Raw genomic sequence first — 20,948 nt, 5'->3', positions numbered from 1 at the left:
GTTCACCACATGCACCTGCTTTGCAAATGCTAGGCCAGCTGCTGAGGCCCAGGTATGAGAGTTTGGGAAATGTGGTCTCCAGCTTCTAGCCACTCACATGCAGTGTGCTCGACAAGATGGCTCAACTGGGAGCTATGAGAGGCACTACACACCATCGTTACACACATGACTTGGTATTCCGGTACACGGATCACACACTTTCTTCTTTGTGCCTTTGCTCTTTTGTCGATTTGGAATGTGTTTCATATCCTTCTCCTCTGAGCAGGCCTTTATTCACTCATCAGGGTCTAGCTCACATGTCACGTTCTATATCAAGTTTTCCTTGATATTATTTTCTTCTAGCCGTTAGAGGAAAGCACCCTCTAATTTAAAATGTGCCTTATTACCATTTTATTGTATCTCTCTTCTTCCATCCAATGGAATGCGTTATGGACAAGAAATAGACTGTTTATTCTTTCATTGTATCATTTGTTACATCTCCAAAGCCAGTAGGGCCCGGTTTCTGTTCTCCAGGAGTACAGGTCCTAGCAGGGGAGACAGATGAGACGATTAGAGATTGGATAAGCCACATAGAAGTGGACAGTCCACTCTTCTGGGGAGAGGGCATAAGAGATGCAAAGGTCAAGGATGTCTTTATAAGAGAAGATTGTTTTCATCCTGGTATCTCCAATGCCTGGAGTAGTGTTTGGTGTGTTGAGTCTTTAATGAATGAGGCAAGGCTGGAGATGAATGAAATGATTTCTTTGAAATATACTTTTGTCTCTAGTTAAAAGCTCTCTACCTGTCTGAGAAGCTGTGGATTCATGAACATTACAGTAATCTTGCCTTATCTGCAGTTTCGCTTCTCATGGTTTCAGTTACCCGCAGCCAACTGTGATCCAAAAATAATAAATGGAAAATTCCAGAAATAGACAATTCACAGGTTTTTGAATTGTGCACTGTTCTGAGTATTGTGAGGAAATCTCTTGCCCTCCTGCTCCATTCCACCTGGGACATGAATCATCCATTTGTCCAGAAGGTCCATGCTGTAGATGAGGCCCGTTGGTCAGTACCGGAGGAGCCCTCGCTGTGATTAGGTCGACTGTTGCAGTGTCTCATCACGTAGAAATTTTATCATCTCACATCACCACAAAAAGAAGGATGAATACAATACAATAAGATATTTAAAGAGAGAGAGAGAGAGAGAGGAAGAGAGCACACAGTCACATAACTTTTATTATAGTATTTGTTACAATTGTTCTGTTTTATTAATCTCTTACTGTGTCTAATTTATAAATTAAACTTTATCATTTTAATAAATGTATACATAAGAAGAAACAGAATATGTAGGGTTTGGTACTATCTGCGGTTTCAGGCATCCATTGAGGGTCTTGGAACATGTCCCACATGGATAAGGGGAGATGACTGTATTTTATTAATACCATAAGAATAAATTTTATGGAGTTGATTATTATCTTCTTTAAACTGTTTCTTTTCTTGCTGTAATTCATTCATTTAATAAAATAATATTAATCACATGTCTACAAACCTGGCATTGGGCCCCTCCATGGTGTGGATTCAGCTAGACATGGCCTCTGTGTTACGGTCCAGATCGAGTGCCTAGTGGGAGATGTAGTCAGTAAGTCACTACACAAATCAAGTAGTACCGTGAAAGAAAAGTACAGGTTTTAATGAGAGTGAACAATAGGAGGTCTAAACAGAATCAGAGGGTCAGGAGAGGTTTGCTCTCCTGAAGAAATGGCAGATTCATCTGAGACCCAAAGGATGATAGGAAGAGAGTAAGAGGCCAATCCACGGGTTTCTCTGTCTCCATCTTTACATAGCAGCCCAGAGAAGAGTTTTTTCTTCTCACTCTTACCTTCTCTCTTAGCCCACCAGCCCCTGTAATCATTTGATTGCCAGCATACCTGGTATTCAAGAAAATAAATCCAATTTCAACACACAGGGAAGCTTTTAAAGAAGTTACTTATATTCACAAATACACTTTTGGTGAAGATAGCCAATATCTGTGTGGACATTTTTGTTTAGTATTTGCAAGGCATTTCTTAAGGAAAAATGTTGTAGAAGTTAGAAAATTATGGCACTATAAGACAAATGCTTTTAAATTCTCCAGGCCCTCCCTTCCCCACCCATTTCTGTGAATGCTAGGTGTTGTGCCATGCCATCGATTTCCAGAGCACCTGATTTTGGGTGACACCAAGGTTGGCCTTGTGCAAAGTGAAGGGCATGGATTTGGCTCCAGTCCTCCAGGAGCTCACAGAAATATCCAAGGGGCGGAGTGTCTGCCATATATAGAATATACAGCACGTTAAATAAAATTTTTAAAAAGTGTTTTAATTTTGGACTGGATAAATGAGGCCAGCACATGAATAGATTGAGAGTAAGCACATTTTAAGAGGAAAGCAGAAGGAAAAACACATTTGTTGTAGAGAAGAGAGGCAACATTAGGGAAACCCCTGTGTAGACACAGGGCAGGCTGAGGGGAATTTGCTAGTCCTCCTTTGATCGCTGTGGGAATCTTCTGAAACCTTTCTCTCGCCATTTGCATAGACCTGAGAAGAATTTCCAGGCGACTGCTGAAAGCAGTCATCTGCCCCAAGACTTCTTAATGATCTCCTTTGCCACTGTGATGTTTTTAGGACATTCTACACATTTTGGTTCTCTCTGAATGAAGCATTCACGTTGCCATTCAACACGTCTAGTTTGGTGTGCATTCTAAGTCAAATGACACAAGAAGCTATTTGTGGCATTCAGCAGCTGCAGACAGAAGAGGCCGTTTTTTTTTTTTTTTGGGAGGGGGTGTTAAGCACAATTCAAGTGAAGCTAGAAAGTTTAGAATATAGAGGTATCCTGCTGATGAGCAGTTATCATTGCCCTGAGGAAGAGGAAAAGGGAGGTAACTGAACGCAGACGTGGATTTTATCCTATTTCAACATGGGACACCCTGCCGGACCAAGTTCTCCATAGATGCTCTGGGATTTATTTTGATAATGAATGTAATATATTGTCTGGAGTCTGCGGCTGATTCCTCTATCCCATGGGGTGCAGTTGGTGAGTATTTCTCTTCAGAAAGCAGTTGTAATAAGATAATTAAATTCCAGTCAGATTAAAAATGAATGTGTGTAAACATCAAGACAAGTATGGGAGAGTGCAGGCATTTTAAAACCGCCTCCAATAGCCTAAACGTATACTTAATTAAATATGGTTTGCTAATGAAAATTGATTGTGGCAGCTTCATTTAAACTTTTTTTTATCATGTAATGATTTATATGGATTGCAGCACACAAAGAGATGGGTATTTCAGATAAGTGATAAAAGTGGATCGATCCGAGTCTTCTGAGCGCTGCTATAGAGGTCCAGAAAAACTGTTTGGCATTGTAAAATCATATCTCTTTTACTTTCTCTCTAAATATCTTACTTTTTTTTTTTTTCTTATTCTGGTTCAGGAAGACATTGATTGCTTCCATCTTCATTGTCGGTCAAATTTCCTAGAGTGATTTTTACCTACCTCGCCTTTTTTCTTTAGTAAAAAACAAACAATGGACCGAATTATGAAAATCTCTACGCCTGTCTTTACAATTCCAAGTTTTGAAATTTTGGCTGCAGGTTAAAAATATTGTTAGGTACATGAGGAAGACTGTTGATCTTAATCCTCTTGATGTTATTTTATTTGCTGAGATGTGAAGAATTCTTCTGTTGTGTTTTCTCCTTCCTGTTTTGAGCCTCTGCCTTGCTGTTGGGGAAGCGTTAAGCTTGTCATTTTTACAAAGTCAGTGGCCATTATGCACTATTAGCATTATTGTTTTGATTACCATTTGATTTTTCTCAAATTCTATGTGGGTCTAATTATGTAGGCTCTGCAATCAACACGCCTCCCTTCCCCTCCAGCTGTGTCCTAATTGTATTGCCCTCTAGTAACAGGGAATGCCGGCGAGCCCGGAGGTGCTTCTGTGGTGTCAGTCCAGAAAGCTACACTGGGAAATCTTGGCTTTAGAAATATTAGGGTATTACTAGAATTTAGAGATACTGAACAATCTATCTTCATACAGTAATTGATGGTTTTTCTTCTTGTTGTTTGCTCTCATTTGTCTTTTATTAAAAATAGTCTTATCTTTCTGAATTGAAAAGAAAAATCAGTGAAGGAATATGAAAAATTGAGTTTAGAGGAAAGGTTTTATTTACATAAAAAGTCTTTGACTGACTGACTTTAATGAAAGTTCTGTACTTTCTAGATGAATTGCAGATAGCATTTTATGCCAAGCTTTCTTTGCTTTTATGCTTCTCCTCCAACCTAATTACAAAACCTTGGTAGCGTTCATGCTTGATAAGGAACTATGGTTTTGCTGTTTGAAGAATTCTGCTGCTGTGTATTCAGTAGTTAAGGACAATGTAAAAAATTTTTTTTTAAAAAAACCAACACGAATCAAATAAAATATTATACTCACCTAGACTAACCCTTTCCCATACTAGAAAACCAAATATGGTTGGAGACTTTGAACTATAGGTATTGCTGTCAGTTCATCAGCAAACCACAGTGGTCCATCTTAATTTGTCTCATTTTCATTTTGCCTGTGAACCAGCTGTCCTCCCCACAAAAGCAGTGGAGCGTACCAGCCTATTAACTGTAGCATTCATCCTAACCATATGTGAAACAACACAAGAAATCACAGGAAACAAGATGAGCCTAGTTGTCCTTTTTCTCTAAATATTTATACTTATTGATCATTAATTGGGAAGAAATTAGGCAAAGAATAGGCAAAGATAAACGTGATTTGCCTTTGGTCATGTTAAATTAATTATGTTTTGTGTTCTTGGATAGTGTGATTTCAGGGTCATCTTCTCTCCAAATGAAAACACTCTTTTTTGGATTCCTTTGTTGTAAAGTTTTACATTTTAGTTATAAATTGATGTGGATTTTCTCTTAGCCCCAGTTATTCAGTTTAATGTTGCTGCCCCATTATTGTTTCAGAAATGTAACTCTTTAATCTGAGCTTGGTTACAGATACTAGGTAGTTTATGAATATTCATAATCTTTCTGGAGGTATGATATCAACTTTGTCCAAAGTGAAGTTCAAAGGGGCACATAGGTTATAAAATATGGTCTTTCTAAGGTGGAAGAAAACAAGGATATTCTTTTGAGACGTGACCACAAATGAGAGCCTGCCAAACCAGAGGGCTTTCTTTCTCACGTCTTCTGAAAGTGACAGCCCGGAATCATTTTCACATACCAATATTTCATTGAGTGTCATGGTGTCTCCTGTAGGTGGCGACCTTCTACTTTGTTTTGTCAGTTTCCTCTGGTATTTATTAGAAAGTCTTCCTTTGCCCTCAATTTTTTTCTGAGTAGAAAATTCCTCTTAAGTATAGATTCCTTGTAGGTTTTATAACCATTAATCAAGCAGGTCCTTGATAATATCCAGTTTTAAAAATATAAGAGAGCTCAGAGTATAAAGCACTTTAGCTAATCACAAGAGTCTAGGATCATATTATACTTGGGCTTTTCATTCCAAAATGAGATTTTCTTTTTCTTCCCTGAAGATTTTAGAAGAAAGTTTGTGTCAAGTTTTTTTCTTTTCAAAGATTCATTTTCTTTTAGGTTATTTTTATTGGAAGAGTATATAATTATGTTAAATTTAAATAGCACAGAAAATATATTTTAATTTCCAAGTGATTTAAAATTATTCTCTTCTCTAAGATGTGCTAGACCCTTTATATTCATTCAGAAAATGTGTTTTGAATGACTGAATCGGGAAAGGTAAACTGAGTTAACTTTACGTTTGAGCCCATCAATATGTGGCTCTGCTCATGTGTATTTTTCTCTCCTGAAATGAGCCTTTATTTACCTAATATAGCCTTTGAGAATGAATTAGATGAATCAGTACTACTTGGGCAGATGGATTAGGGCTATACAACATGCCACCAAGAATAATTGGTTCAAGTATAAAAGGATACGGTTAATGAAATTATGCTCTTTCTGCAAGACAGACATAGTTCACTTTGGAGGAAGTTATCCTTGAAATAAAATGACATATTTTTGAAATATAGAGTTACTAAAGCCCTGTCAAAGAATGCTTCTTTATAAAGGTTAACGTTTGAATTATAACTTGAAACATGGATAGAGACATGTCGACTGGTTCAGTTTGGGACCAAACCTCCCTGGTGGATTAACAGTGTGTGCAGAGACACAGAGGCAGAAATGAGTTTTGGATGGTTGGATCCCCCGTCTCACGGGCCCGTGCCCAGTGAAGGCAGCAGGTAGCGTGGTGTGTTGAAAGCTGCACTGCAAGATGGAGAATTAGCTCAGATGCTGGGTAGCTCTGTGATCTACTGCAGGTCACTTACTTGTCAAATAAAGGGAGTGGATTCAATGTTCCTTATGACTTTCTTCAGCTCTAACTTTCTGGGGGCCTATGAAATCTCCCCTCTTTGACTTCCCCATATTATATCAGTACTCACCATTAATTCCAACTTCAGGCCCGATCCCCTTCATAAAGCTCTCCCCTGTCTGTCCCACCTCATTTCCGTCATCTCAGGACAGTCTCTGGACGATCCCAGCCCTGCGCTAGGGGGACTGTGTACCTTTCATCCCCGCAGGCATGGCTGCACCTCGAATGCTGTGTCAGCGGGACTCCCTTTGTGTTTTGTTTGGACTTTTGATTTGGGTTTCTTTTTTTCATAGCATGTTTTCTGTCTGCCTCGCCTTTCATTTGTTCAACATTTGTCACATGAATATCGTGGCTTGACTAAACTAGTCACAGTGATAGCAGACGTTTTGAAATTGACCGAGCAGATGGTAGCAATGGTAGTGGATTAAATTATTAACTAGGATCCACAGCAGAAGCCTTTAGCTTCAACACATGCAGAGTGAAGAGTGTTTCCTAGCATCAAAATGAACTGGCAAAGTGGATGCCAGATCAAGTTCCTTCTGAAGAATTGATACATTGTCATCTATTAAGGTTTCCCTTTGGGCACCCAACCATTCCTCCCACCCCATATTGATGGAGAGAGAGATTTCCATCTGTCTTTTTTCCAATATGTCATATGATTCATCATTAAAGATTAATTCAGAAGCAGAAGAAAGGAAAGATCATTGTACCAATGAAGTTCTAGAATATTGGTGATTTTTAATGTACTTCTGTAAAATAGCATGATTCATGGGACAGTTAAAGTAATTCTTCTTGAGTATCTGTTATCACATACATATTTTCATTCTGTGGACAGTATTTCCACAGCATTACCTTTTAAACATGTGTATGTTTACCTCATCATGCAACTGTAAAAATTGAACACATAAGCGTGAGATCATACCCATGTATATTCAGATTTTCCCACTTGTCTAAAAAAGGCTTTATTGCTGGGTTATCCAAAACTTGTATCCTATCCAGGATCGTGTATCTGGTTGTAATGTTCCTTAAATCTCTTCTAATCTGGCACATTCCCCTTATCATTATTATTACTAATTATTTAATCTTGACTTATTGGAGAGTCCAGAACAGCATCATGTCTCACTTTAAGTTAGACTGATTGCTTTCCATTTTTTTCCTAGCTCTTTTCTTTCCTGTAAACTGGAAAAGTTTAACTTGTCAAAAATGGTCAACTTAAATTTACCATAGGTGATGCTTATACTTGTTATTTCATCACATCGGTGAGCCCAGTTGCCCACCATTAGTGTCTGCTTGGTGAGGGCGATGCCAGGCTGGTCCTTCCACTGTGTGGTTGCTCTAATATTCCTCTTACATGCAGCTCTTCAGTAATGACTTAAACCTGGCAAGTAAATCAAAGAAAGGTAGAAGGTTTAAATACCTGAGATCTTAGAATACTAGGAGATGAATAGTAGTAATTTATAAGAAAAATGGCTGATGCAAAAATTAAGAGATTGGTTCTTAAGTCACAAGTGACCAATTCATCTTTTGGTTTGTTTCTAATCAACTAAATGCCAAACAGCAGGAACCTACAGTCCCTTTGGTTTGTCTTGAATAATATGGTTTTTTCATCTGTTGTGTCAAATTCTTAAAGTTATTTTTTTAATATCATAAATTACAATTGTATTAATAGATGATTTTACTGTAGATTTTTAAAAATTCCTTTAAGCATGTCAACTTTTTAAAAATCTTTATTTTGACCAATGATTTTTCTTCGAACTACTCCATTCAAACTCTTACAGTCCTATGACCTTAAATAAGTTTTAAAAATTGTACATAAAAATAGAGTTGCCAGATTCAGCAAATACAAGATGCCCAGTTAAATTTAAATGTCAGATAAACAATGAATTATAAGTGTATACCATTCAATATTTGGGATATTATCTATAAAAAATTATTTTTTGTCTTTCTGAAATTCAACTTTATATAGGCATCTTGTATTTTAGCTGCAGCCCTATTTTTAAAATTTACTCCTTTATTTACATATTTATTGATTGTATTAATTTGTCTGCCTGTGTTACTAATTTTTTTTGGAGCTTCAATAATTGTTATTTTGGGCCGGGCGCGATGGCTCGCGCCTGTAATCCTAGCACTCTGGGAGGCCGAGGCGGGTGGATCCTTTGAGCTCAGGAGTTCAAGACCAGCCTGAGCAAGAGCAAGACCCTGTCTCTACTAAAAATAGAAAGAAATTAGCTGGACAACTAAAAATATATATAGAAAAAATTAGCTTTGCATTGTGGTTCATGCCTGTAGTCTCAGCTACTCTGGAGCCTGAGGCAAGATTACTTGAGCCCAGGAGTTTGAGGTTGCTATGAGCTAGGCTGATGCCACGGCACTCTAGCCCGGGCAACAGAGTGAGACTCTGTCTTAAAAAAAAAAAAAAAAAATTGTTATTTTGATAGATAAGAACTATAGACTATACATAATTACTCTCGGTGTGAAAGTGTTCATAAAAACATGAAACGTGATTCTTAACTCCAAAAGTTAAAGTAATGGGAAGATTTTGTGCCTTGATAAACAGAATAGGACTAAGCTATCTCTAAGACATTTTTATGAATATTTATTAAGTAGATGATGTTAATTTTTAGAATTTCTAAAATCCCTTACTACTAAGGTGTCGTACGTTTTATTTTATTGGCCCAGAAGGCTCGTGTTGTACTCTCTGCGGTGATGTTTTTCAGTACTCCTATGAGTCTGAAAAGCATAAGAAGGAATGAGTGTCTCTGTGGATTTCAAAATGATATTTCAAGTATCTTAAACTTGTCTAAAGTTGAGTACATCTAAATTAACTTAGTCATGTATAGTCTTCCACTTTAGATGTTAAACTGTATTTTAGAAAATGACCTAGAACTAATTAACAAGCAGTAAAAGCACCATTTATAGATAAGTTTGGGCTGAGAAATTTTCTATTGGAAGAGCTAAAACTCCTTTGAGAAGTGTTTCTGGTGATCATTTAGTACATGGCCCTGACCAGAACTCTGTTCTGTTTGATTTTTCTTTCCCTTCCCTCCTCTTCAACTTGAAAGAACAGTGATCTTTATTGACTGTATGTTTCATTTTCAATTGCCCAAGGACTCAAATTTTGTGTAGCTCAAAATGGGCATATATATGATATAAACATGCCTTATTTCTGCATATAACTCCTGTGTACAACATTTGAAACTATTCTCTTTTAACTAATATTGCTCAACGATGTTTGTGAAAGTTTTTGGATTCAAAATCAAGACTTTTAGTGCCCTAACTGCATTTAGTGCCCCGAGGAGGGCCGTGGTTTCGTGTCAGTGGGGACTGGGGAGGGGGGAGGTTGTGAGAAGGGGGATGGGCTTGGCGAGATCCATGAATTCTAGAGCCTTACACAGCTCTGCTCCTAAGAAGCTTTTAGGTTTAAAGATATAATCTTTGTCCCTCATAAAAGTAGTGAGGGTGTATGTTAAGGTTGTACTAAAGATGAAAGCATGGGCGATAACAGAGTCATTTATTAAATGGCTAGGATTTAAATTTTTAAACTTTGTACCTCAGGTATATTGGGTTCCTGAAACGCACCACAGACTGCCACACATTGGCTAATAAAACCAAGGAGTTGTAGAAAGAGAAACCTAGCTGAGAATGAATTCTGACCTTACCAACTTTTATGTGGGTTGTGGCACTGTTTTCCCAACCTGTCCCTGCCTCCCTGCCCATTGGCTTTCCATTTAGCACTAGGGATCTATTAATATGGGACACTAGCCCTACGGCTTTCCTTTTTAAACCCCTGCAGGCATTCCCTTCCCCCCCACCTACAGCCCACCCCATGTGGCAGCAAGGCCCTGGGGTCTGCTCCACCTCTCTCTCTGCCTCTCCGCATGGCACTCTCCCCTTGACCTTCACCAGAGTGTTAGGAGACCTCCCTGCGCACTGTCCTGTGCTTTACCTAAGAGTCCTCTCTTCTGCTATGTCCTCTAATAGCTGGTCCTCTTCTAAATGAGGAAGGTGCACTGTATCATTTCCCTGGGAACTTCATGGTCATATCCCTCTCCCTAGACTTAGTCATTATGTTATTACTTTTATCTGTTTGGGTGTGTCTCCCTGCCCCCTCCCCCCCCCAATTTCCTAAGGTCAGCGAACAGCTGAGTTTGATTCACTTTTACCCTGGATGCCTAACACAAGGCAGCCAATAAATATTCCATATAAAATTGTTTAACAATCAAACATAAATGCATAGTTACGGTTAAAATTTTTACTTTGCATAACATTCCTCTATCTCTTTACTAGTGTGTTGTATACTTTTGTATACTTACTTCTCAGAAGTAATCAGATAACTATAGAAGTGATCAGATGGTGCCTCAAAAAATTTAAAGTGTTGATTAGAATTAAGATTTCATTTCAGTGAAAGATTAAGCAGAAGAGCTGAAACCTTATGAATAAGGATATAAATATTACGTAATAGTGGTAGTAATAGAATCCCAAAATCCTGGACCAGGATAAGCCACCAGGGTTATTCAAGTGATATTTGACAATATTGTTGGACAACAATGATTCACTCTTAAATATTTTTATTATTTATGTGTCTTAATAAGGATTCTTGTGTGAGCTATATTAACTTGAAATGTACCAACTAAAGAAGTCTTTTCAAAAGTTGTTAATGAGAGAGCAATCAGGAAACCTAGATTCTTGTTATAGGTCTCATTTGCATTAGCTTCTCAATCTCAGTTTTCTCATTTTTAACTGAGGATTAAATTTACCTGTCTGGTCCATTGAAAAACATAACTATAGTCATAACAGAAGTAAGAAAGTTCCTGAGAAGCAATTTGGGTGGGGGAGCAGATTGCCCTAAATTAGATATGTTGAACTTGAGATAATGTGAAATTTGAGTAGAGATTCACAAATGGAACTAAAGGACAGGTGAATGATAATAGAAATGAAGATTGAACAGGTTGTTTAAAGGCAGTAGCTTAAGCCATGAGCCAGCAGTCTTTTTCTCTAAAGGTCTAGATTGTAAACATTTTCAGCTTTGAGGGCCATATGGTCTTAGTTGTAGCTACTCAACTCTGCTGTTATAGCCCAAGAGCAGCCTTGGACAATATTTAAAGAGATGAGTGTGGTGGTGACCCATTACAACTTTATTATTGGACACTGAAATTTGAACTTTGTATAATTTTCACATGTTATGAAATACCCTTCTTCTTTTAATTTTTTTTCAGCCATTTAAAATGGGCTGGCTAGGTTTGGCCTAAGGGCCATAGTTTGCTGACTTCTGCTTTATGCCAACAAAATCATTCAAGTTTCGAGGGGGAATAAGTAAACAGCATAGGACAGAGGTTTAAGGACTAGATTTTTGAAACTTGTTTGGAGGTGTCAGAACCCAGAGGAGCAATCCAGGTGTACGAAAGGAACTAACATGCTATGGTGTCAATGAAGAAAAGTTCCAGGGGTGGGTGGTTAGCAGTATATGATTACAAAGATAATTAGAAAAATTAGGAGAAAGAAAAATACCATTGGTAACTAGTTAGAAGTCCACTGATGAGCACTGAGAATTTTTTTAAAAACTCTTAGAGATAGAATGTTAGGAGATAGAAAAGATAAAGCATATTAGGAGATAGAAAAGATAAATATGTGGATAAAAACTAGAAGCAGGGGGTTTAGAGCGGTCATTCAGAGGCTGGCAGATTAACTCTGAGACAAGAAGGAAGACAGCTATGAAGTCTGCATGGTTGATAACTTTTTAATTTTTATTTTTTTTTTTTATTTTTTTTTTTTTGAGACAGAGTCTCACTCTGTTGCCCAGGCTAGAGTGAGTGCCGTGGCGTCAGCCTAGCTCACAGCAACCTCAAACTCCTGAGCTCAAGCGATCCTCCTGTCTCAGCCTCCCGAGTAGCTGGGACTACAGGCATGCGCCACCATGCCCGGCTAATTTTTTTTTTCTATATATATTTTTAGCTGTCCATATGATTTCTTTCTATTTTTAGTAGAGATGGGGTCTCACTCTTGCTCAGGCTGGTTTTTTTTTTTTTAAAGATGGGTTCTCACTATGTTGCTCAGGCTGGTCTTGAACTTCTGGCCTCAGGTGATCATCCCACCTCAGCCTCCCAAAGTGCTGGGATTACAGGTGTAAGCCACTTTGCCCGGCCTAGATTGAACAGTTTTAAAATACTAGCCACTTCCATAAAGACATGGCTCTTCAAAAAAATCACGACATTAAGGCATGCAAATTATATGATGGAGACACTTCCCTGTTCTCGTGCTTATACGAAGGTTATAAAGAGATGACAGTGTTATTGGGGAAAACTTTATAATGAATAAGCTCTTATAAAATACAACTTAATATGTAACACAACAAATGTGATAATTTATTTTGGTTTATTACCTGAAGATCTGGATTTATGGAGTTATAAGTCAGCATGGAATAGTGCCCAGAGCATGAGGCGCCCTAGGAGGCTGGGACGGAAGCTGCTTCCTGCCCCTGGGTGTGCAGTCAGTACAGCCAGCCCTCTGTGTCCGAGGGTTCTGCATCCATAGATTCAACCAACCACAGATTGAAAATATTTGAAAAGAAACGAATAACCATACATCAATAAAAAATAAAACAAATTTTAAAACCAACACAACATAACATGACGTTTACATTGTATTAGGTATTAGAAGTACTCCAAAGATGACTTAAGGTATATGGGAGGATGTGGGTAGGTTATATGCAAATACTACACCATTTTATATTAGGGACTTGAGCTTCCATGGATTTTGGTATCCAAGGTGGGGGTCCTAGAATGGATTCCAAGGGCCGACTGTAGTGGCATTGTCTTTCCACAACTGTGACCACTTACTGTCAGACATAATATTGAGTGAGAAAGGAAATAACCCCACGTGTGACTCTTATTACAGTTCATTTTCTAAGAGGGGGAAGAGCACTTCTCTAGTCCTGGTGGGTTGGAAATGTGTCTCACAACCTGAAGAATACCTCTCCCGCTTTAAAACAAGAGATAGTAGGATTCATTGTGAGAGTTTTGTTTTCTTGCCATCACCTCCTTCAAGGTTTTACTCGAATCTCACCTTTTCAGTGAGGACCACCCTGACTCCTATAATGCTACAACATGGCCTCAACCCTCAACCCTCAAACCCTCTTTTATCTTGTTCGATTTTTTTCTTTTGTCTGTTGCACTTATCACTTTCTGATATACCGTGCAATTGTACTTATTGTCAAATAATGAGGGCTGGATCTCACCTGTTTTGTCCAATGGTGTATCCCACCTGAATGAAAGAATGGCACTTATTAATAGTATAGGTGCTCAATATTTATCTTTTAATGAATGAGTCTATGTTCAGATGCCATTGTTGAGTACATGAAAAGCTACATGCTGTGGAGGATTGAGTGTAGTTAGGGTTTGTTTCCTTGAAAGAACAGTTTCTATTTTCAACTGGAAGTGTTCATGGTGACACTTAACCTGAAACACTTGTGGATTATGAATAGGAGTGTTTCTGCCCAGAACTCCACCTGTCTCTGATGCAGTGAGCAGAGCGAGATTACTCTTGCAGATAAATTTGTTTTCCAAAGGGGAACTTTGTCCACCAATTAAAGGCAGTTCTAGAATCTGACAAACACTCTCAGTTGTTTCTCATTTGCCATCTGGCAAATTAATTGCTTTAAAGCTATACATAGGATGAAAGAAGACAAATTGGAAATCTGTGATAATATGCATGGTAATATGGTAATATTTCTATTTTCTTTATTTTTTGCTGTGCTTTTGTTGTTGTTCAAAAAATAACATTAAGGGGATAAAAAGCTTTGAGAAGGAATCATTCCAAAGCTTTCCCTAGAGAGAGCCCCTTATATAAATTTTATTCTTTGACTAAGAGCCTTTGTTACAAACTAAATGTTTTGAATTAGTGGATTATTACATTTTTCCATTCGGTTGTAAGTCTGGCCCAAAGCTATGAAATAAGAGGTTGTCTAAATCGTTTCAAAACTGTCTGGCCATGAAGTGGAACTGGGGTAAGATGTGAGAAGCATTTTTTCCTTTGTCCCTCTTCGTGGGATTTCCTGATCTGTGTTCTTCTTTTTGTTCCTATCCTTTTGCTACTGGAGTATATATCTCTAAAGCATGTTTATAACCCCTTTTCTGATTTCGCTGTCTCTGTCTGTGTTTTCCCAGTACTCTGTGATTAATTGCAAATGGTCAAAAGTACTAAAACTTGGTAACTCCACACAGTATATTCAAGTTAAAGAGTAACTCAAGTAATGTTTGTTTGAGACTACTACGAGGGGAGGATGATTGTGGAATTCTAAAAACTGGGCGCTAAGGTGAGAATTACATTTAAAATAAAGATTAAAATGAATAGGATACTTTATCTAATTTCTCATTTGGAATGGGGAGTTATATTTTTGGGTTTTTTTTTTTTTTTTTTTTTTTTTTTGAGAGTTGTGTCAGCTAGATGTAAATACGCTCACACTTTGGAACATGCAATGATGATTCTCAATCACGGACAATGAAGGGTGGGAAGGCAGGCATCCTAATTTGCACAAAAATGCAACCAAGTCATCATTTGCAGCTCCTGGGAGATTCTATTCTAAAGTTTTACTGCTTGTACATGTTCCTTTGGTACGGGAGGCAGAGCCTAGGGGCGTGGTTGGGAAACAATAGTTTTGCTTTTTCCCCCCCTAAATCAGTTCAAATCCCATGCACCCTGAATTAACTGGAATTGCTCTCAGGCTTGTCGGCTCTTATAAAAAGATCTGGAAGTTCATAGTGTCCTAGTGAAATAGGGAACACGTTTGTTTCATCTTGACTTCTGTCGAGGAAAATCTGCACTATTTTTGTAGACTCCAGAGAGGAGAAACTTCTGATCTTTTGGAGAGAAACCGAATGAATGGGCACCAAGGCACAAAGCCTGATGTGGCTGTCATGCAAATAAGAACCGTGATTGGCTTTCCCTTTCTTTCTGTGGCACGATGTCACTGGCTGCTCTCAGCCTTAAAGATTAGGTTTCAGTGGGAGTTTTTCAGGTTCAAGGACTGCTAATGGTTTGTAACTGCCTGACAATAAGCTCAACCTCAAAGTTACATCAGCCTGGGCAGATGTCTGAGGATATGAGACCTGGGGAAGAAAAGTTACAATCTGGACCAGAAGGACAGCAGCTTGCCACCTGCCTACTGGACTGAGCTTTTAATGTGATTTAAATTTCTAAGCCCTATTTAGGCGTCCTGGAAATGGTGGTCTTCATTAACACAAAGATTAAGTCTTTCATTAAACTTTTTAAGAAGAAAAGTAAGTAGCTCCTTTTCTCCACACTACCTGGTGTGTGTGTGTGTGTGTGTGTGTGTGTGTTTTACGTCCTACTTCATCCTTTTGTGTGTTGAAATTAGAGTGTGAAACAGCATAATTGTCAAGAGTTAAACTCCGTTCTATACCAGGCTGTTTAAATACCTCAGACTTCTGTAACTCTAGGACAGTATTATGTGATCTTAGTATGTCTGATTTATTTATGGTTGGGATTTTAAGTGAATTCACTTCTTTTGTGCTTCTCAAAAGAAGTCCTTTGAAGAAGGAGGAAAACTCTCATATTTAACTTATGTTTCCCTTGGTACACAGTGTGTGGTTTTTTGATTCTTTGGCCAAATGTGCAGCTGAGGCAAGGGAGCCTCTGTGTAATGCATCACATATTTTTGGTGGGGATAATCCCCTAAAACTCCCTGGCACTCTCTGTTATGCATTTAAGAGCTCGCGGACAAACTGTCTAGACTGATCAGTGATTGTTGTAAAGTACAAAGCTTTTGTGGTGTGGCTTCATTGTGTACTTAGTGTTGGTTTAAATTTCTTTAATGCAGGTGTTTCTTCATTCTCTGAAAATATAATTTTTGTAACTATATGGCTTTATTTTTACGTAGTTGGTGGTTTATTTTATTTTAGTTTAGTTTAATTTTTTGACCAATGACTTAAACTGGATACGTGTGCATTTTGAGTAGGGACATTGGTAAGAGAAGCTTTGGAGAAAGCAACAAAGAACAGCACTCTCGGCTCGTTTTCTGCAGCTCCCTTGCTTGAAGGCTGTTTTTGGACGGACAGATTAAAGTCTGCCCTGGCGACAGTGAGGGACACCACTGCTCTTTCACAGAAGCCAGTTGGTAGCTGTGCAATGGGGCTAATGGTGTGATTATTACACAGTCACGGATGCCATTACTTAGATTTGATTGTTAATTGGCAAATAGGAAAAATTTCAATTTTCAATATTTTTAAAGTGTGAAGTATGGTAACTCAATCTTTAAAATAAATGGACGCCAGCATAAAACACCGTAATGAACTCAGGATACATTTTAGGGGACATACCGCAAGTGTGGCCCCTGTGCTAGAGTCTCTGAAACACAAATGAGAGTTAAGTCAGGTCTTTGTGGATTTTATGTGTTAAGATTGATAGTTACATGTGCCATGCAAAGCATTTGTTCAACAAGAGATTGTGTGAAATGCTGAGTGCCTAATCTGCATGCTTCTTTTGTCAAACATCATGTGCAAAAAGCACACAGGACATTTATGGTTTTAACTTGATATCTAGTTCTCATGTTTATTTTCTTATTTAGCAATTTATGGAACAGGTGGGATCCTTTAAAAAATGAATTATTCTTTTCAGATTCATAGCATTATAAAATGTAGTAGCTGTAGAAAAGATGGTATGTGGCAGGGGACCCAACCTATGGTGAGTTGTATACTCATTTCATTATATATATTACAATGTAATAATAATAGAAATAAAGTGCACAATAAATCTAATGCACTTGAATCATCCTAAAACCATTCTCCCCTTCCCCGGTTCATGGAAAAATTGTCTTTCATGAAGATGGTCCCTGGTGCCAAAAAGGTTGGGACCACTTGTATGTGGTGTGAGAGCTAATCTGTGTCCCAGATTTACAGGGGCTGGAAAAGGCTCCTCCTCAGTGATGGTTCTGAAGTTTGGGCTCCTTTACAGTACTTTTCACTCTTCCTGCCACCACCATGCTTTCCATGAGTTATTTCTTGAGCTGAGAGCTTTATGCATGTTAGTTCATCTTCATAACAGCCCTAATAACTGTGCTGTGGGGTATGTTTAGTTAATTTAAAATATGTTCAAATAGATTCAATAGTTCCTGCACGCTTTTCCACTTTACTTTGAGAATCTGGTTTGTGTCCTAGTTTCCTGATACATGTTATGTTGTAGAAATGGGTATGCCCAGTGTGGACTCTATAGCATAGGTCAGAGTCAGGGCAGATTTGCCCCTTACAGTTCGAGTGTCTGCTGGTTTTACAGGAGTTAGACTTGTCCCTTGAAGTAAATGCCTCAGCACAGCGACTTTCTCCTATACTTCTCCAGTCTCTCCCATGCCTGGATTACATGTATGGCAAATATATAGAAAGTGTTAAAAAATTGTTTTGGTGTTGTTGGCTTCATTTTGGGCTCCACCGATGCCCCAACTTAGGTTGTGTGGTCAGGACAATGAAATAAAGTGGTCCAGACCCTAAGGGGATTAAAGGAAAATTATTATAGAGATTTATCTTAGTGTCAGGATTGCCTATCATTTTCTCCTCTAATGTTTTGGTATCTTTTGTGTTGGGAAAATTCAGTTGAATTGGATTGTGTTGGGAAAAGTCAATCACATTGTAATTTTTTTTAAAAAACATTTTAATATAAAAGTATTCCTTGAAAGCAAGAAATGCAGAGAAAATTTTATGGCTCAAATAGATCTCTGTATCTATTAGATATGCCATTTAAATGTATTCAATTGAATGTTTATACTTAATTTTTTAAAAAATGCAATTAATTGAGTGTATACCAGTGATGCTTTTTAAATAATACATTAGTGGGGAAAAATTTGGCATCAACCTCCTGGTAGGAAATTTGTTTCTGTGAGGACGATCTAACATTTACTGACGCAATGGCATTATTACATAACTGAATAACTGATATTTGCTGTGGTGGGATTCAGTAGGAATTGGACGTCTCTATCAATTTCGTCAGTCCTTTTCTGCCACTGGAGTAGAGGGAGGACCTAAAATTCTGGCAAGAAATTAACTGAGCAAATAATGCTATGAAAACATGGTATGGAAGATGGACAGTTTCAGCTTTTCCTTTACAGACTTTTAAAACACTGTGGGCAAAACCCCTGGAGTCTAAGATTAAATCTCTCTTTCTTTAAGGCAAGCATGAAAATGAGGTTTATTGAGGAGAAAAAGATAGGATTATAGGGCAAGAGTGAGATAGAGGTTTATAGGGCGAGACACATACGCCACAGATGACGGCAGGACCCAATGTCACAGCAAAGGGAGAGCAAAAAGGACTAAATCTCATGTAGAATTTGCTCCATTTTCCCCTGGCTGGCCCTTACCCATCGAAGTGTTGGGCACCAAAACGCCATCTTGATGTAAATATTTGGAGCCCCTGAAGCTTAATTTAACACTTGCGTTTATTCTTTCTTTCTCTAGCGGTTTCCAACCTCGATGAGGAGAGCCGCTGGACAGTCCACTACACTGCCCCATGGCACCAGCAAGAGAATGTCTTCCTTCCCACCACAAGACCCCCCTGCGTTGAGGACCTGCACCGCCAAGCCAAGCTCAACCTCAAATCAGTATTGAGGGGTAAGATAGCATCCTCTGTGAGCTTGTTTTCTGGGATTACTGACTGTTAGAATTGAAAGTATAAATCTGATCTCCATCTGTAAAAGATGTATTTATATTGAATGTATAGTATGCCATGCCTTTATAAGATATCATAAATACAACCTCATATATGCCTAAATGTTCTGGTCTCTGCAGAAACCTGCCTGTTTACAGATATGCAAATCTATTTTTAAAGAGTTCACTCCTGCTTAGAAACACTTTAGCATGTTTAAACCACCAGTACTAATTTGATCCAAATAAACCCCTGCTGACATATGGGATATTTTGCCACTGTCTTTTAAAAACCCTTGTAAATATTCAAAGCAAATTTGTTTTTCTGAACAAATTTGTTTGTTCTATTTAGTTCAAGCTGGGTGGAAGGAGGACTTATGTAGAGACCTTGAAGAATTGCTAAGTGGTTTGACTTGTGGGAACATGTGTGCTACCCACCTGGCCTCCTCTGAGCATAGGTTCTGTCTGCAGATGGGCAAGGTACCCTATGGTCGGTAGAAAATATAGAAAGAGTATATTCCTATGCCTAGTTTAAAATTCTCATTTTTACTTCAATTTATTGTGTGCCAAAAAGGACTTCCCAAAGGTGATAAGGGAGGGATTTCTTTTAAGAGCAAGGAATGACTTGTGAAATTCTGAGACTTTTTCTTAGAACGACAAAATAAAGTTCTTATTCTAACAGATGCCGCTCCTATCAGATTTCTCTAACCATGTAATATTTTGGACATAAGTATACAAAAGAAGTATTTGTTATTGATCTGAAATTTAATTTGACAAGGCATCCTATGTTTTATCTAATTGTGGAAGACTTAAATCTGGGAGAAATTCTGTCACTGACTCAAGGAAAACCTAGCATGAGGACACCTCTAGTTTTTATGGTAATTTTTACTTGTACATCAGTCATTTATTAAGTGATTGATTCTATAATGTACTACTACGATGATCTCTGTGATTACTAGCTAACATTTATTAAACACTTAATGTCAGGTACTGTTCTGAGCCCACTAAATGTATTACCTCACTTAATACAATAATCCTACTGCTTACTATTTCTATGTCCAGATGACAAAACAGAGGAACAAAGATTAGAAACTTGCCCAAGATCTCCACAGTAGTTAGCAATAGACCAAGATTTAAACTTGGACAATCTGAGGCTGTGGAGCTCATGTTCTTAACTGCTACACTTGACTGCCTTTAAGAACTATTTGTTGGAAATCTTTTATTCTGGCAGAAGTGCAGAGTACAAAGCAGGTCTTACCTCTCAAGGAATTTATACTTGTATCTAAAGTGCAAATCACAATATGAAAAATAGGAGATATGCTAAAAAATTGCTATATGGGAATTTAAAGGAACAGGCAATTTCTGTTTGGAGAGAAGGAATAGCTATCAATAGATTCACCATAGATTTGGTATTCTGAACAAAACTATACAAACATTTCAGATCATGGCCCTATTTTTCTTCCTTTAATCTTTTGTGGTCGTTATGGTTATGGTTATATTATTAAAATATCTCCTGTATCTTACATGATCTTCTTGTATCTTATAGTCTGAGCATTGGACTGTCCATAAATGAGAGCATTATTAGGTTCCCATTTTCAGTTAGCCTAGGTAACCTACATGCTTAGTGATTATTATCTTAAATGAGAAGAATGACATTAGTTGGGCTCATTTGTGTGGCCTTAGAGTTGTGCTTTGAGCTTTGTTGCCTTCATATGAGTCCCTCAATGTACCTAAACCCAACCAAAATATCTTCTAGATCCCTTTAGTTACTGGTGATTTATCTTTCATAAATTTCAACAAGGATCTTCTCTGTTCTCTACTTTTAGCTCACCTTCCTCCACCAAATAGTAAGAATGTTAAATGGCACTGTTCCCAGGACAAATCCCTGAGGCAGTGCCTTGGTAGCATTTCTCTGGCC

The 20,948-nt window shown here is 38.0% G+C and overlaps 1 protein-coding gene across 7 annotated transcripts in view; it reads left to right on the top strand.

Annotated features, from left to right (window-relative positions):
• NHSL1 (NHS like 1) overlaps positions 1-20,948 on the top strand; it is a 243,738-nt gene that overhangs the window by 148,576 nt on the left and 74,214 nt on the right. For 6 of the 7 annotated variants that reach the window (XR_011235560.1, XM_069488918.1, XM_069488916.1 and 3 more), the window contains exon 2: positions 18,845-18,997. Coding sequence is in view for 6 of the 7 variants with exons in the window: in XM_069488918.1 (XP_069345019.1) it covers positions 18,845-18,997 (153 nt within the window). In the remaining variant the exon portion in view is untranslated. Of the gene's footprint in view, positions 1-15,603; positions 15,662-18,844; positions 18,998-20,948 lie in introns of those variants that run through there. The other variant, XM_069488921.1, reaches the window with a different exon arrangement.

The sequence above is a fragment of the Eulemur rufifrons genome, chromosome 15, assembly GCF_041146395.1.
Source record: "Eulemur rufifrons isolate Redbay chromosome 15, OSU_ERuf_1, whole genome shotgun sequence".
NCBI lineage: Eukaryota > Metazoa > Chordata > Mammalia > Primates > Lemuridae > Eulemur > Eulemur rufifrons.
This window is presented reverse-complemented; position numbering and strand designations above follow the sequence as displayed.